At 47.7% G+C, this 15922-nt stretch overlaps 1 protein-coding gene across 1 annotated transcript in view; it reads right to left on the bottom strand.

The window, feature by feature from the left end:
- The window catches only part of LOC113923761 (deleted in malignant brain tumors 1 protein-like), an 82204-nt gene that overhangs the window by 38627 nt on the left and 27655 nt on the right, over positions 1–15922 (bottom strand). The window contains 5 exon segments of the mRNA XM_035724137.1: positions 3507–3709; positions 5222–5375; positions 9404–9721; positions 12000–12317; positions 15111–15296. Coding sequence (XP_035580030.1) covers positions 3507–3709; positions 5222–5375; positions 9404–9721; positions 12000–12317; positions 15111–15296 — 1179 coding nt within the window.

The raw sequence follows: 15922 nt of genomic DNA, 5'->3' as shown, positions 1-15922 counted from the left end.
GTCTCCATGGTCCTTCTCCTTGGGCGGCATTGCCACAAACCGCTGAGCAGTGAGAGCCTGTGGCGCCTGCCCCACTCAGTCCTTCGCCAGGAAGGGTGCTGGACAGTGGCAGAGTAAGTTTTTTCGGACCTCAAGTTGTCTCAGAAGCAATTCCCTTTTGAGGCACTGGGTGGTGCATTCGGTTAAGCAGCTGACCCTTGGTTTTGGCTCAGGTAGGGATCTCAGGGTTGCGATCTCGGGGTGGTGAGATCGAGCCCCACGTCTGGCTCCATGTTCAGTGAGGGGTCAGCTTATGATTCTCTCTCCCTCTCCCTCTGCCCCTCTACCTGCTGATAATCTCTCTCCCTCTCTCCCTCTCAAATAAATAAATAAATCTTTTTAAAAAAAGAAGCAGTTCCCTTTTGTTAAAGTGTTTGAGATGCAGTGTTTCCCTGAGAGAAATAAATGGCAAAAGCCTTATTTTGTGTGTGTGTCCCTGCAAATATACAATGCTTTATCGAGAAGTAGTTCACCTACTGGTGGATAGTTTTTAGATATAAAAGGTTTCATTTTTTCCCCCTAGTGTTTTTTATTCCATCTTGCATTCTCTTATTCACTCAGTTATGCATCTGTGCCTCAGAAAAGGAATATTGTAGCAGAGAGAAAAGGGAGAAAAGCCTTCTGAGGTTTGCAACCCTAGATCACAAGGGGGACTTGGCACAGAGCTGTCTGATGAACTGAAAGTCATGTCCTCCCTTCTTCCTCCTCCTCTTCGGCTCTAGGCTAGGGGAGATTCCTCACTGGGGAAGAAAAGAAAAGCCAGAGGGCACCAAAGGGAGCTAGCTGCTTGTCAGTCCCCGAGAAATGGTTCTGTGAGCTCCGCCTCCCCTCCATGGCTGCTGCATGTTTTGTGGGTCCCGATGCAAAATGAAAATGTGGGGCCTCAGCTGGAGGTGGGGAAGTCAATCGCCCTTTCCCATAGGTTCACTTCTGCATTCTACATGAGATGGGCAGCTGCCAGGGGATGGCGACCTCAACCTGGGAGCCCTTGGGATCTGGACTAGAGTGGGTAAGAGGCCCCCCCCACCAAGTGTCCCTCCAAATGTGCCAAGGTGGTGTCAGCCCCAGGTAGGGAGAGGCTGCTAGCTACCTTGCCCAGCCCCCAAACACTACAGGGTACACCTCAGCCTTGACCTTCCCCACACCCAGGCCCCCAGTGAAGGCAGAGGGTGGAGGTAATCACTGCGCGGGGTTGGGAAGGAGGCCGGGTGGGGCCCAGGGTGCCAGCAGGCAGGGAAGCGGGCAGCTGAGAGCCTGTCCAGAAGAGGTAGGCGGCTGCAGGAGGCAGGACCACACGTGCTCAGATATCGCTGGAGTCTTGAGTTTGGAGGTCACTGCCACACACTGACTCTGAGTTGGTTACCAGAACAACATGTACCCTTTCTCTATGCCTGCGTTGTTGGCAAAGTCCGAAGGCTCCCAGAGTAGCTCCAAATGGCTTCACTTCTCACGCTCAGCCTGTTCTTGACCCACTGGGAGAGTGTGGCATGGACTCATCTGTGTTTTCTCCCACACTTTCATTTTCCAACTCATGTTCCTGGGAAGCAAACCTTCCTACCTCCTCTCCTCCCCATCTTGACCCTCTTCTCAGCCCTAGTGACAGACCTTCTTGCCCGTTTTCCCTCTTGCCCTTCCTTGCTCTGCTGTCCAGAGGGGAGTTTTGGATGCCATCTCATTCGGGAAACGTGGCTGGTTCTCAACTTGCTGCATGTTGGAATCACATGGGAGGCTTTAAATATTACTGATGACCGGTTGGTGTGAGCCCAGAGATCCTGATGTGACTGGTCTGGGTGCAGCCTGGGGATTGGGAATTTCAAAGCTCCCTTGGGAGATCAGTGCCTAGGTCACTGTCTGCCAGTGTCTAGGTTAAGACAGATTAGATTTCTTATTCACTTTGCAGAGATATTAGAAGTTCACAGTATTGGGCCTACCTGGGGATGTAGGGGTCACATCTGGAGCCCAGGCCCTGGCATCTGCATGAATTAAAAAAAAAGGTAAATTTAGGAAATCTAAGTTACATTTTATGAAGACAAGTGGTGGTTTCCTAGTGTGAGCAGGTCTCAAGCAGGCAAGGTTCATGTGACATAAACAAGAACAAGGGCATGTTAGATTCTGGAAAAGGAGCTTGGACCCAGGAAAGGTTGCAGAGAGAAGGACCTGGCAATCGCATGGCTCTGCGTACATTTCTTTAGAGTGGAGTCAGGCTCTCAGCATTCTTTGTCAACCTGGCTGAGGGGACGTTCTTGCGGGGCCACTGTTCTCAGCTCCCCTGGCCCTGCTCTGTGCACACCCTCCATCCATCACTCAAATTCTGCTGGTCGAAAGGTCAGAAAGAATCTGCCATGGGAGGAGAGGCTACCTGAGCAGATGACACTTGCGTCCTCATGGTGGCCACAATTGTGGTCCGACCAGCCGGAGCTAGGGCACTGGCCAAGGTGGTTCTTGCTTCCTGAACACTGAATGTTATCCAGGAGGATGTTTCCAGAGCCAGGGCCGAAGTGAGCCTTTCTAGGGGCCGCAATGGCTCGTCCACCCCCCCAGCTGTTGGCACACCACCTGGGCTTCATTCATGTCCCAGCGGTCATCACACACAGTGCCCCAGGCCCCCTGGTGGAGGACCTCCACGCGTCCTGAGCACCGTCTAGATCCGCCCACCAGCTGCAGCTGGGGTCCATCTTCTAAATAGAGCAGGGTTTTAGTTTTGAGCTTAGGAAGTTTTAAGTAGGAAGGATTTCAAGCTCCTGCATTTGTGTCTAAGGTGAACAAAGCCTAAGGCCGTCTTGATTCAGTAACAGGTCTTGCTGTGTGGGTCTCTGACACAACACTGGGGTCCTGGGGGAAGGGGTCCACAGCTCTGTTTTTGAACATGACTTGGGTAAGTATAGATTTAATCCCCTGAAGGACTTGGGACACCAGCGTGTCTATGACTTCTTAAAGCCCAATGGGGATGGGTATTTCTGGGCCGATGGGCGGTGGCCACCTGGAATGGCATGCTGTCTCCTGGAGACCTTCCCTTACTGAGTTCACAAGTTCTGCCACACTCACCTTGGTTTCTGTTTCTCTAGCATGTCCCCGAGAGCCTTTGTATTTGCTGTTCTCTCTGCCTGGAATGCCCCTTCATTGTCACCCATCACATGTCCCCGAGCAAGGTCTTCTATTCCCACTCAAGCCGTAGGAGCACCCTCCCCACCTGGGCATGTTCTTCTGTCCCCCAGGCTGTCTTCCCAGGCACTACCACTACCCCCAAATCATCTTGTCATTTCAGCCTCACATCATTGCCTGATTTCAATTGCCCACGTGATGCTCTTAGTGGGAAAATCTAACAGCAACACAGCAGGGCTTATGGGGCCAATTGTGGGGTGTTTTAAAAACTGAGTCCCAGGCCTTTGTGAATAGGGGAGTCTCTCAAGATAGAAAACTGTTCTGTCTTTTAAAGACCTGAAGCTTCCTACCTGACTCTCCTTTGCCCTGTGGAATTGCGTTGAACAGGGCATAAAAGCCAGTGTTGGTGATCATAGAATCACTTCGGAACACCACGGTCATGATATCCGAGGAGGAGAAAAATATCACAGCTACTGAGGCACAGAACTTCCCCATGGACAGCGAGGCAATCCTGGGGCCATCAAAGATTTCAACGGAGTCGTAGGGGCATCCAAGGATATCCTCCAGGCTGGGGGCATCGAAGTGGAGGGTTAGTGGCAGGTTCAAGCTTCTTAGATCTTAAAACTTAAAAAAGTATGACAATCGTAGGATTAAATATTTGGATTTACTTTAAACTGCATATTGACATATAAAGTGTCAGTTAACTTCTACAGATGTCTTATTACAGAAGTCTTATTCTGTCCAAGGGTTGTGGGAGGCTTATGGTTACAACTTAGGAACAGAAAATCAAAAATTATAATGGCTCTGGCCAATCACCATCTACATGGAACATTAGAAATGCTAGTATACATTGCAAATAAATCCTTACCAGGCCAACACCCTGATGATCATCATGTAATCAACATCACACCCAGATTCTCCTATCTCTATATTTCACAACATTTTCCACACTCAAACTCTTGGGGAGAAAAAGCTCGGTTTTAAAATTAAAATGTCAGCATGTAGAGAGTATCTGCACTTTGGCAGTCACTCGTGAGGGATGTGTGTGAGGCTGATTTTGAAGGAACAGATTACCTATGATAAGAAGGACTTTGGAAGTGTACGTTCAAGGTTCTCACTTCCTTGTGGGCTCTCTGTGTCCTTAGGGTTTTAGTCAACAAAGACAATATGTTTCTAGGATATTCTCTGGCACAGGGTGTGCTTGACTCCATGGACCGAACAACAATTCAGTGTATGCTAAAGGTGGATTTTCACAGCATCTCATAGTGTTGCTGTGTTTGTAGCAAGATGAGTGTCATATACAAGAAGGGCTCTGCGCAGACTCCGCCCACAGAATCACAAGGTGGAGAAAAGCTGGAGCTTTGACAGCAGACAGACCTAGCTGGTTAGCCTTGGGCAGGTCAGTTAACATCTCTGAGCCTCAGGTTCTCATCTCTAATGGAGATGACGGGGCATATACCTTCGGGCTGTAGTGATGCTGGAATATTACAAAGCATACAAAACACATAGTACAGAGCATGGATACACAGCCAGCGTTTAAAAATGTCAGTTCTTATTTCATGCCACGGAGATAAAAAAAATGTCAGTGTCTTCGAGAAATGTATCCTCTATGTGTCAGAGATAAGGCCATGTCTCCCCCGGCTCCTTTCACTTGGAGGCAGCATTGAGAAAATCCAGGGCCTGGGGCTGGAGTAGGTGGCTCGTGGGTGTGTATGGAAAGCCTTCTACTGCTTGTTTAAAATTTAAATAAAGGAAAAAGAAAATCTAAGAGGATAAGTATTGGTACCCATTGTATAACAAGGGCCAAGCTGGTAAGGAGGATTTGGGTGACATTCTTAGAAAAAAGTAAAAAGAAAAGCTATCATCATAAGGTTGAGTTAAATATGTCAATAAATCACTTATTCAATTTTTCGAACTAGAAGTAACTTGTTGGATAGCGCTACAAAATTAATTTGATCTTCAAATTGGGAAGAAATTTGTGTTCTTCTGTTCCCCCCCCAAATGTTTCCCACTAAAAGAAATATATTTATTCTGAATTCACATTTAGAAAGAATCTTCTCTGAAAAAGTCGTTTTCTTACTTCAAAGTTGGAATCATGAGTTCTACGCGGAATTTTTTATCCACATGAATCTCCCAAACACACTCGATGTCTGTCGGGTAGCTTTCCGGGTACAGCGGACTGGAAAAGGAGCCAGAGAGACTTGACAAGACCCCTCCGCAGGAGCTACTTCTCCCTAAAGCCAGAGGAAAAAGGATGTCAGCATGTGCCCCGAGGCACCAACTATGGGACCCCAGTCACGACCCTCTCACACCTGGTGGTCTGGTGGAGTCAGGCAGTGGTCCACCGGGGGTGGGGGCGGCGGGGGGCACACCCAGATGTCTGTACAGACTTTTAGCCTAAACGTCTCCAGGGAAGGAGGGCCCATTCAATCTCATCCTGATGGGGCAAAAATATTAAAATATGGGAGTTCTCTGCCTTTTCCTCTCCCCTTACCCTCTGCCAAAGAAAATATTATATTTGTCAGGTCTGTTCACTATCTCCTCCTTCTTCTAAGGCAGAAGGATTCTTGCTTGTGGGGAGAGAGGCAGAGAGGATCTACATGGGGGGTTGGGAAGGAGGGACGAAGGGACAGAGACTATTGAGCCTGGGCATGGTGTGAGTTTGGGAACAACTCTGGGGTTTGAGGAGCCAGAGAGAAGGGGACGATGTGGCCCGTTGAAGGGGACTATGACTGGCCACCCCCTTAAGTTCTTTTTCACCACCTTTTCTGGGTACATTGTGTTTCCTTTAACTCAGTATCCACTGAAACTGGAACTTACATGTCTTTGGATTTATAAGAGTTACACAAGTGAAATCTAATTTCTTCCGTATTGTATTTTACGTCATATTCATATAGATCGATACACACGCATATGTATACACGTGCCCATACACTTAAAGCAGCATGCCACATAAAAAAACAAAAATCTTAGAATCATCAAATTATTTTAGAGGAAACTTGAAAACATGAGTTGTTGACCTTGTCCCCTAAATTACCAAGCTGCTTAATTTTCTCCTTCCTGTTTTTGGCTAACTAACTGGTAATGCTCCCAGAATTCCAAGATTCTTGGTCTTTCTTGCGACAGATGGCGGGAAATAGGGACGCGCCCAGTCATCTTGGAGCTATCCTGTCAGTTGTGTTGTAGTTACAACTGGTCCAGGTCAGACAGACACGAAAACCCTGGGACTGGGTTTCTTGAAACCTCTACACATGAGTTGGGACCCATCATGGGTGCCCCCTACAGGACCGTACCCGGAGAAGGCAGGCTGGGTACCACCAGTTATGACCAGCTACAGTCTCTGTCACCCTCCCACCTACTCTGACCTGGGCAGATCCACATACCCCCTTCCCAGCCTGCCCCTTTGGCTAGCAAGTCAGTATTTACAGGCTTTAGCAGTGCAAATGGATGCCCCTTGGTGAAGCTACAGTAGCAACTGAGGGGCTGTGTCGGCTGAGGTCCTGACTCCCCTGGCATTCTCATGGAAGGGGCCATGACAGGACTGGCCTGGGAGGTGGATAAGCAGCCCCTCACCCATGTTGTGCCAGCCTCTCTGTGCCACATCCTGGGCACACTGCCTAGCATCTGCTGTGACAGTTCTCTCGGTGTGGAGTTACATCTCAATTTAAAACAAGTGACTACCTGTTATATAATCCCGAGAAGCTGTGGAAAGACCTAGAAGGGGGAAAAAAAAAAAGGGAGGTCATGTTGACAACCAGGGGGAAAATACTGCGTTTTATCTACAAATTAGTGAAATGTGAAGAGTTTTCTCTGAAGTGTCAAGGTACTTAGTGCCAACTGAGAAAGGTCTGAAGGTGCTGAGTGAATATTTCTACTGTCCTGTGGCAGATTAGAGAAGGCCACACATTCTTGGACACGCCTCCTGTCATGAAGTGGGATCTAGGTCTCCTTGCTTGAACCTGGGTGGCCTCTGTTTTGGCCAACAGAATATGGTGGAAGTGACACTGTGCTTTAAGAGACCGGAAGCTTCCACTTCTTGTCTCTGGGAACACGGGCTTCCCTGTGGCACCCTGAGCCACCTTGTAAGGAGTCTGATTAGCCTGCTGCTGGAGAGACCGTGTGAGGAGTCCCGAGACCACCTGGAGAGGAAGAGGGCCCTGGCTGAGCCCACCCTTCCAGCAGTCTCCTCCACGCACAGAGCATGTGAATGCAGCTGTCCTCAAGTCTCAGGACCACCCTGTAGGCGAGCTCCACCGAGTGACCCTGCTCAGAGTACGTGGAACAGAAGAATCTCCTATCGCAGCCCTGCCCAAATTCCTGACCCACAACAACATAACATGTCATTAAATGGCTGTGGTGGTAAACCACTCTGTTTTTGGAGTAGCAACACATAACCAGGATGGTTCCTTCCACTCAACATGGTCTTCCTCATTTCCCTGTCATCTATACAATCTTCAGCATAGCTGAGTTATATAAAATGAGAACTACAGGTAGGCCTTCATTTGAATATCCACTGCCCTTGACCTCTATCCATGGCCTTTGAAATTTGGACAGTCCTCCCTCCCACCCATGACCCCACTTCTCTATGCAAGTGTCCAAGAGAGATGCTTCTGCCAATGACTTTTGACTTGTGTATGTGGAGGCAGTCAGGTTCATTCAAAGGGCAAGAGATGGGGTCTGCAAAGTCCAGTTCCGCTACTTTCTTTCTTCTCTCTCTCTCTCTCTTTTCTGAAGATTTATTTATTCATTTACTTGAGAGAGAGAGGGAGCGCATGCACGAGTCAGGGGAGGGCAGAAGGAGAGGGAGGGAGAATCTCCAGCAGACTCCCCCTGAGCGCAGAGCCTGACATGGGGCTCAATTCCATGACCTTCAGATCATGACCTGTGCCGAAATCAAGAGTTGGATGCTTAACTGACTGAACCACCCAGGTACCCCTAGTTTTGCTACTTTCTAATTGAGTTATCTTGGGCAGGCTTTTGGATCTCCTTAATCCTCAGCTCTGAGGATGAGATAAATTTATTTATACAGAAACCCCAGCATCATGCCTGCTCCTGTGCAGATGCTCAGAAATGTCTATTGTAATGAAACAAAATGCCTTTTTGTTTACCTCCAGTATCATTTCAGAATTCACATTGCACGTGTTGGTCTGGTTTTTCTAATCTTTGGTTTTTATTACAGATGAATATCACTCAATCCTTCAGTTACAAAATCTCCGAAAATAGGCAAAAGTCATAAGATCCCCAAGAGCATGTACTCTGTGGGCAGACTGATCAGTGTCAGTACTTGGTTCCACCATTAACTTACTGAGTGATCTCAGGAAAGTTACTCAACCTTTCTGTGCCTCAAATTTCTCTTCTGTAAAATATAAAATGCCTTTTTGCAGGATTAGCAATAGTCTGAGCAAAATGTCTCCCCGTCTTTGTGCTAATTTTACCTTGTCTTTGTGGAGCTGAGGTCAGTGAAAGGATGTGGTCAATGAGACTGGTGGCCAAGGGCTCAAATCCACTGGCTAGCCCTGGGTACATTACTAACTTTCTTTGCCTCAGTTTACCTATCTGGAAGAGTACTTGCTTCAGTGCATTATTGTGGGGATTAAATGAGTTATATATGTGAGGGGCTCAGAACAGTGCCTGTTTCTTAGCATTTGCAAGTAAATTTGATATTATTATTACTGGAAAGTTGTCTGGACTAGAAAAAAATATGGACATACCTGGAGGTGTGGGAGGAGGCAGTTCTTCCGCATCTGAATGCAAAAAGAAAGGCAACAGGTCACTCTCTTTAGTGAATCCAAAGCATGGAGGGGGTGGGGTAATGAAGGTGCAGGTGGCAGATCGGGGGGCGGGGAGAGGGTGCAGATGGGGAATGAAGGGAGAGGACCCTTGCCTTTCAGGGCACAAGACTCATTACCCATGGCCCCTCTTATGCTGAATCACCCAGACCACTTGTGAAAAGGCAGATTCCAGCACCCCTGCCCAAATTAGTTAGTCGTCATCTCTGGGGCCGGGGCCGGGTCCTGGGATTCTGCATTGCAATGCCTCAGGTGGTGCTGGTGTACGCAAACATTCGAGACCTCCCATGTGCAACCTGGCGCTGCCCAAGGGTGTGTGTGAACCCAGGGCTTGGTGCAGAGCAGACGCTCAAGGATTGTTTTATGAAAGAATGAGCAAATAGGCAGATGGATAATTTCCATCTGGGATGCATAGTTTCAAAATGTCTGCAATAAAAACATTAGAAATTATTGCCCAAGAGGGGAGGGGCTACCTGAGCAGATGACGCCGGCATCCTCGTGGTGGCCACAGTTGTGCTCCGACCAGCCCGAGTGGGCACACTGGCCCAGGTAGTGTTCCATCCCGGAGCACTGCAGGTTGTCCAGGAAGATGTTTCCAGAGCCCGGGCCGAAGTGGGCCTTCCCCAGGGCGGACACGGCCCGTCCGCACCCCAGCTGTCGGCACACGACCTCGGCTTCGTTCAGGTCCCAGAGGTCATCACACACGGTGCCCCACGCCCCCTGGTGGAGGACCTCCACACGTCCTGAGCACCGACTTGAGCCGCCCACCAGCTGCAGCTCTGGCCAGTCCCCTGCAGACAGAGATAGGGTGAGTGTGTGAGTCCCCAAATGACCCACCTGGGGTGCACCAGCACCAGGCCTCAGAGGACAGCAGGACTATGGCTTTGTGGAGGGACATGGTGGGTCATGAACCCTGGGGCTTGTTCCTCACGTTTCTGAGGTGTATTCCTAAGCTGCAGGTTGTGGGGTCTTGAGCCAGTTTAATCTCATTTCAAAGGAATTTATTGATTGCCTTTCCTGTTAGGCATTGATAATACCTTATAAGCCAAAGAGATGTGGTTCCTGCCCTTGGGGCGCCTAAAGTCCTTTAATCAAAAGACAGTGGGACAATGTGCTATTACGGTGTGATAAAAACAGTCAAGGGGAAGAACAAGTGCTGGGTTATAAACAGGCTAAAGGGGGCACCTGGGAAGAATCCTCTTCAAAGTGTGAGGAGTGGGCCAGGGAGGAGGTGGGGAAAGGCCTTTGAGCCAGAGGGAAAAGCATATGCAAAGACACTGAAATGCCATTTCCTCTTCATGTATCTCTAAAAAATATGGACTCACATACATACATACACACACACACACAAACACACACACACGCACACACACAACACAGAGCCATCACCACATGTAAAAAAATCAAGAGTAATAATTACATTGGTGTCTCAATGGTGTGAAAACTTCTGCAATTTAGACAGAGAGTGAACTTAGAGCTGGAAGGAAATAAATACCCTGCAGAAAAATCAGGGAGAGCTGATATTTGAGTCCCATCAAGATAAAGTCTGACCTACCTGGACTATTAATGAGCAATTCTTCAGCATCTGTTTATAGGAAGAACAAATATGTCAGTATGTTTCAGAAATCCTTCCTTCAACGACTGAAAGCAAAGGTTTGAACTACATCTTTGCAAGTGTTTATTGATCTGATCTGGGAAGAATTAGTCCCATTACATAACATAGTGCTGGGAGACCCAGATTCATCCATGGACATAAACGAGAGCTTCTCTCAGGCTGGCTCCTGCCGTGAGGGAACCATCAGCCATGAAGGGCATGTGTGGGGTCCTACTTGAACTGCTGATTTTGTGGCAGATGAGTTTCACTTTGGGGAGTCTTTGGGGGCAGTTCAGATGTAGATAATCATCCTCCAGAACACGGAAACAGGAATAACATGTGGCCTGTGAGGCTGCAACTAGGTCAGACATGCCACATGTAACAAGACGCCACGAAGCAAACAGACGGATAGATGAAGGCACCAACAGACATGCTTTTAAGTCTCACCTCAGATTAAAGAGCAGGTACTGCTTCTCATGGGGGTGACTCCATGTCACAGATACCCCTTTGAGTTATAGGTACTAATTTTCAAGTCACACCAGGTACTAGTTTATCAAAAGGCTTCTCATTATTGGAAAGGGTTATTAGTAGACATTCGTGAGGTGACTACCTTACTCCTCGCTAGTTTTTGCACATGGATAAATCCAAAGTATCTGAAAAAATTGTAACGTCATAAGGTGATTAAAATGAGCCATTTTAGGGCACCTGGGTGGCCCAGTCCTTAAGTGTCTGCCTTCTGCTCAGGTCATGATCCCGGCGTCTCGGGATGGAGCGCCACATCAGGCTCCCTGCTCAGCGGGGAGTCTGCTTCTCCCTCTGGCCCTCACCCTGCTTGTGCTCTCTCTCTCTCAAATAAATAAATAAGATCTTTTAAAATGAGCCATTTTAGTCCACTGATTTCCTTGGGGTATTGAGTGAGGGAGGTGGTAGGAAAAATGACCGAATATGCAGTCCCTTTGTCAGGTGTCCGAAAGTGCTTTACAAAAGACAGCTCGAATCCTTTCAGCACTCCTGCAAGACAGTCATTAGTCCCCAGCTTTACAGATGGAGAAACTGAGCCTCTAAGAGTTTAAGTGTTGCCCAAATGCAGTCTGAGTGTCAGCACCGGTTCTGGGATCCAGACTCAAGTCTGTCCAGCTCTGACATCTTCTCATTGCCTCTGATCGAAAGACCTTTAGATAAACTCCTTAAGCATTTCCATAGTTAAATATGTTCTTTGCACATGTCACTTTTCAGTAAAGCACACCTACCTTACTTACCAAATCTTACTACCAAATTAGAAAATCAGAAGGTTTTATTCTGGGAGGCTAGCAATTAAAATCTTGTATTTTTGACCAAGTTAGAAGAGATAAAGCAAAAATTGAATGCCACGTGTTTGAGGGCCCTGTCTTTGTCCCTGGCCAACTCTGAATTCTAGCAGGGTGGTCTTGAAGACGGTGGGACTGGCAATGACCATCTGAAAGAGGAGGGGCTACCTGAGCAGATGACGCCGGCATCCTCATGGTGGCCACAGTTGTGCTCCGACCAGCCCGAGTGGGCACACTGGCCCAGGCAGCGCTCCACCCCGGAGCACTGCAGGTTGTCCAGGAAGATGTTTCCAGAGCCCGGGCCGAAGTGGGCCTTCCCCAGGGCAGACATGGCCCGTCCGCACCCCAGCTGTCGGCACACGACCTCGGCTTCGTTCAGGTCCCAGAGGTCATCACACACGGTGCCCCACGCCCCCTGGTGGAGGACCTCCACGCGTCCTGAGCACCGACCTGAGCCGCCCACCAGCCGCAGCTCTGGCCAGTCCCCTGCAGATAGAGACCTCGTGATCATTGTCTTCTAGGGACACCGCATATTGCCCATGAGCTGGTTGAGCTCTCCACCCTGACACTACTATTAGGGAAGGGGAACTTGATAAAAGAGCCAGTCAACTGGTCAACCTCCTAGTTGGGGGGTTAATATGCAATTAAGATTGTCAAAATAACATTTGGCCTAAAGCATTCATTAATCGAGTACCTATTGGGCCAGAGGTATGTGCCAATCTATTTTAGCTAAATGCAGACAAAAATTGTAGATAATATTCACAGTAATTTGTGGCTTTGTGGAATGCCTTTGTGTGTGTGTGTGTGTGTGTGTGTGCGTGTATGTGTTCATCTTCACCTTTGTAATAACTCAGAAGGCAAGCAGAAGAGCACCAGTATGCTAATTTTATCCATAAGAAGACTGAAAGTTGGAGAAGTGAAATGATTCACCCCAAATCCCACATCTGGGAAGTAGCAGATCTAAAGTCAGCCCTCCTGGTTCCAAAGTTCAGTATTTTTCTCTGGTATTCCATCTCACTGCCTCTGGAATGGCTTTGACGCTCCACTCACGTTGAAAAAGCCTATTAGTTATGCAGATATAGGTTGACTATGAGCAAGACTGGCCAAATAAAAAAAAAGATAGAACCCCACTAAAGGCACTTGGAAGCTGCTCAGGCTTTGAAGACTCTGAAAAACACTGAAAAATGAACGTTGCTCACCCTGGGATGCTAGAGCCAAAAGATCCCAAGAGTTTTGGATGGTCCTAAAAATGTGCATAGAGTCAACCAGCCCATTTTGCAAACAGATGAACTACTTGCAGTTGGTCCAGTTCCTGCCCATGCAGCAGGTACAAATGCAGGTAACCAAGAGGAAAGGATATTTGGTAAATGAATGAATGCATCCCAGGGCTTACCTGGTCTTGCTGTCACTGTCTTGGGTGTTGCTGTTGGGATGGCTGTCAATACAAGATCACACCCTTCAGATAAAAAGCATCAAGATGGCTACATCCCTTAAACGCCAAGATTCTGGTTGGTTCATTCTCCCTAGCATCTTTATAATAAGTGACCTCCCAAGTCAAACTCTATTTATGTTGTTCCTCAGACGTGTAGGATCCAACAGAAAAAATATTCCCTTCTGTCCAGTCACCGGAGACATAATGACACTTAAATTGTGCCATCCTGTGCCAAAATGCAAATATGCATGGTGCCCTTCTAGGGAAAAAGCCATTTTTTCTACATGCTTCTGTTTTGTTAACTTTCCCTAAGTGTGCAGCACTTGATGAGGTGTGTCTCACTGTTTTTGATAAAAGCAAGGAATTAAGAAATCAAATTGGCAATTATCAATTTGTTGGTATATGTAACTTGGTTCCACGGTGAGTGGTCATCATGCTTGGGCAAAACCTGGGCAGACAGACCTCTCAGCTAGTTGGACTGATGCAGGAAATTAGGAAATGTATAAGACAGAGATCGAACTATGACACTCCAAGCACCAGGAGGGCGGACAGAGGAAGACACACAAATGAGGAATGAAGATAAAGTAGCAACAGTAAATGCGACTCACTGATTAGATGTGGGGTCCTTGATCTCACCTCTGCAATGACAAAGAAGCCTCGTCAGTAATTGTTCAATCGCAGTGACAGTGACTTTTTCTGATCCACTTTGTGACACAGAGCGCCTCCTCCATGTTTCATAGCATACTTCCCAAGCGTGCTCACTGAGCTGCCCTGGTGCTCGCTAACAGGGTGGGAGACTAGTCTGAACAGCATCTCAGCCAAGGCGGAAGCTAGAACTGCTCATGAGGTCCATGAGGCAACGTCTTTTCTCTCAGTGGTATAGGGCAGGACCCATGGCTGGGTGATCTTGGAACAGTTAGGGAACCTCTCTAGCCTCAGCTTCCCCATCTATAAAAAGGGAAGAACCATGGGTTTGTGTGAGGATGAAAGGAGGTAACACGTGTAAAGTGCTTACAGGGTTGCCTCGCATAAAATAGGCATTCAGTAAATGTTCGTTGCTATTTTGATCACTGTTGCTGTGATGACCCAACCTTGAGTACCTATGCTTAACCAGAAACCCTTGGCTTAGCTTCTGTCTGCCTTCTTGTCTCGCCATGTGTCCTGTACTTCCCATCTCTGTGCTCACACTGTTCCTTCACCTGTGTGCCCCCTCCCTATTTCTTGACTCACAGCCTGGCCAGGCTTAAAGGCAAATCTAAGGCTGTTTCCTTCTATGTTTCCTTCATGTTTATAGCCCGCATGGCTCTTTCCCTTTTCTAATGTCTTTTGCTGAGATGTATGCATGTGTCAATTTAGTATATTCTAGTCTATTCTATTTGTTTGCCTTCATTTAGTATATTCTACTTGTCCTCTAATTGTGTCACATGGGTTTGTCTTGAACTCCTTCCAGGTTGTACATGAGCCCCTCTTAGGCTGGACCACACCTTCTTCTTCTGTAGGTCCTAAAACACCCACTTAGTACTAGATTCATGTAACTCCAGAAGTGGCATCCTAACGGGCAGACTGTAATGAGGCGTTTATGGGGAACCAGGCCCAGGGTTGAATCTGCCAATCTGATCACATGATATACCATCACTGTGCAAGGGCTTGTGTCATTTCAGGTAAGCCCCACGACAAGCCTAGGAGGGAAGCTTCTCTTATCCCCATTATACAGGGAATGGCTTGAGGCACAGAGAGGTCGGGTCTCTTGTCCAGGGTCACAGAGTAAGCGATGGGGTTCTAACTGGCCCCAAGGCAGGCACTCCAGCTGCAGTTCCACAGCTCCTGCTTTTAACCACCATTCATACCTTTGGCTGCAGAATAATAATAAGCAATGAAGTTTTTCCCTATGTTGTTGAAGCTTCGGAAGTACACCAGGGTCATTGAGCTGGAGCAGGACGAGTAGGTGAGGTAGGACCCAGAGCAGGTCTTCCCCAGGGACTTTGTTGAGGATGGAGGGCCGTCCAGGATTTCAAAGTATTCATTGGTGCAATCTAGGCTGGGGAAGCAAAGACCAATGGCTGCCTCTTAGCCTCCCCATTAGCAGATCTTAGAGGTATGCTGTGAGGCAGACCCTTTCTTTCATGACAATAAAACTGGGGACAGATTAAAAGCCTATCCGCCATTTAAACATAGTATAGAATCCTTTAATCCCACTTTTTCTTGAGGGGATGGGATCTTAACTGGAAGAGGGAAGAGGCGGCTGAAGCACTAGGTGGACCCCTGCTGAGGTCTGGGACTGCAGGTAGCTGGAAGCTCAGGGCCAATGTCAGCAATGGCCTGCCTCTAAGACATGGCTTCAGGCTCCAAACAACCCATTTACAAACTCTGCAGGCGACCTGCCTAGAGGGAAGTGCACTACGGAGTCTGCCCTGCTTGCTTTATGCAAGTCATCTGATCTGTCAGCTCTTGTTCTTCATTGTGGAAGTTTTGTCCAGATGCCCCTAGGGTTAGAGTCAGGAGACCATCTCCATGCCTCAGCCTGATGAGCCATCCATTCTAAGTCATTTTTTGATAAAGCAAAATTCAAAAGTAATAAATAATTCAGGTTGCTCCTGGGAGTTAATTTCCATAAGACATTCATTTGTGAATGATATCAACCTTGACTCTTTACAATATT

The sequence above is a fragment of the Zalophus californianus genome, chromosome 15 (genome assembly GCF_009762305.2).
Source record: "Zalophus californianus isolate mZalCal1 chromosome 15, mZalCal1.pri.v2, whole genome shotgun sequence".
Taxonomy (NCBI): domain Eukaryota; kingdom Metazoa; phylum Chordata; class Mammalia; order Carnivora; family Otariidae; genus Zalophus; species Zalophus californianus.
This window is presented reverse-complemented; position numbering and strand designations above follow the sequence as displayed.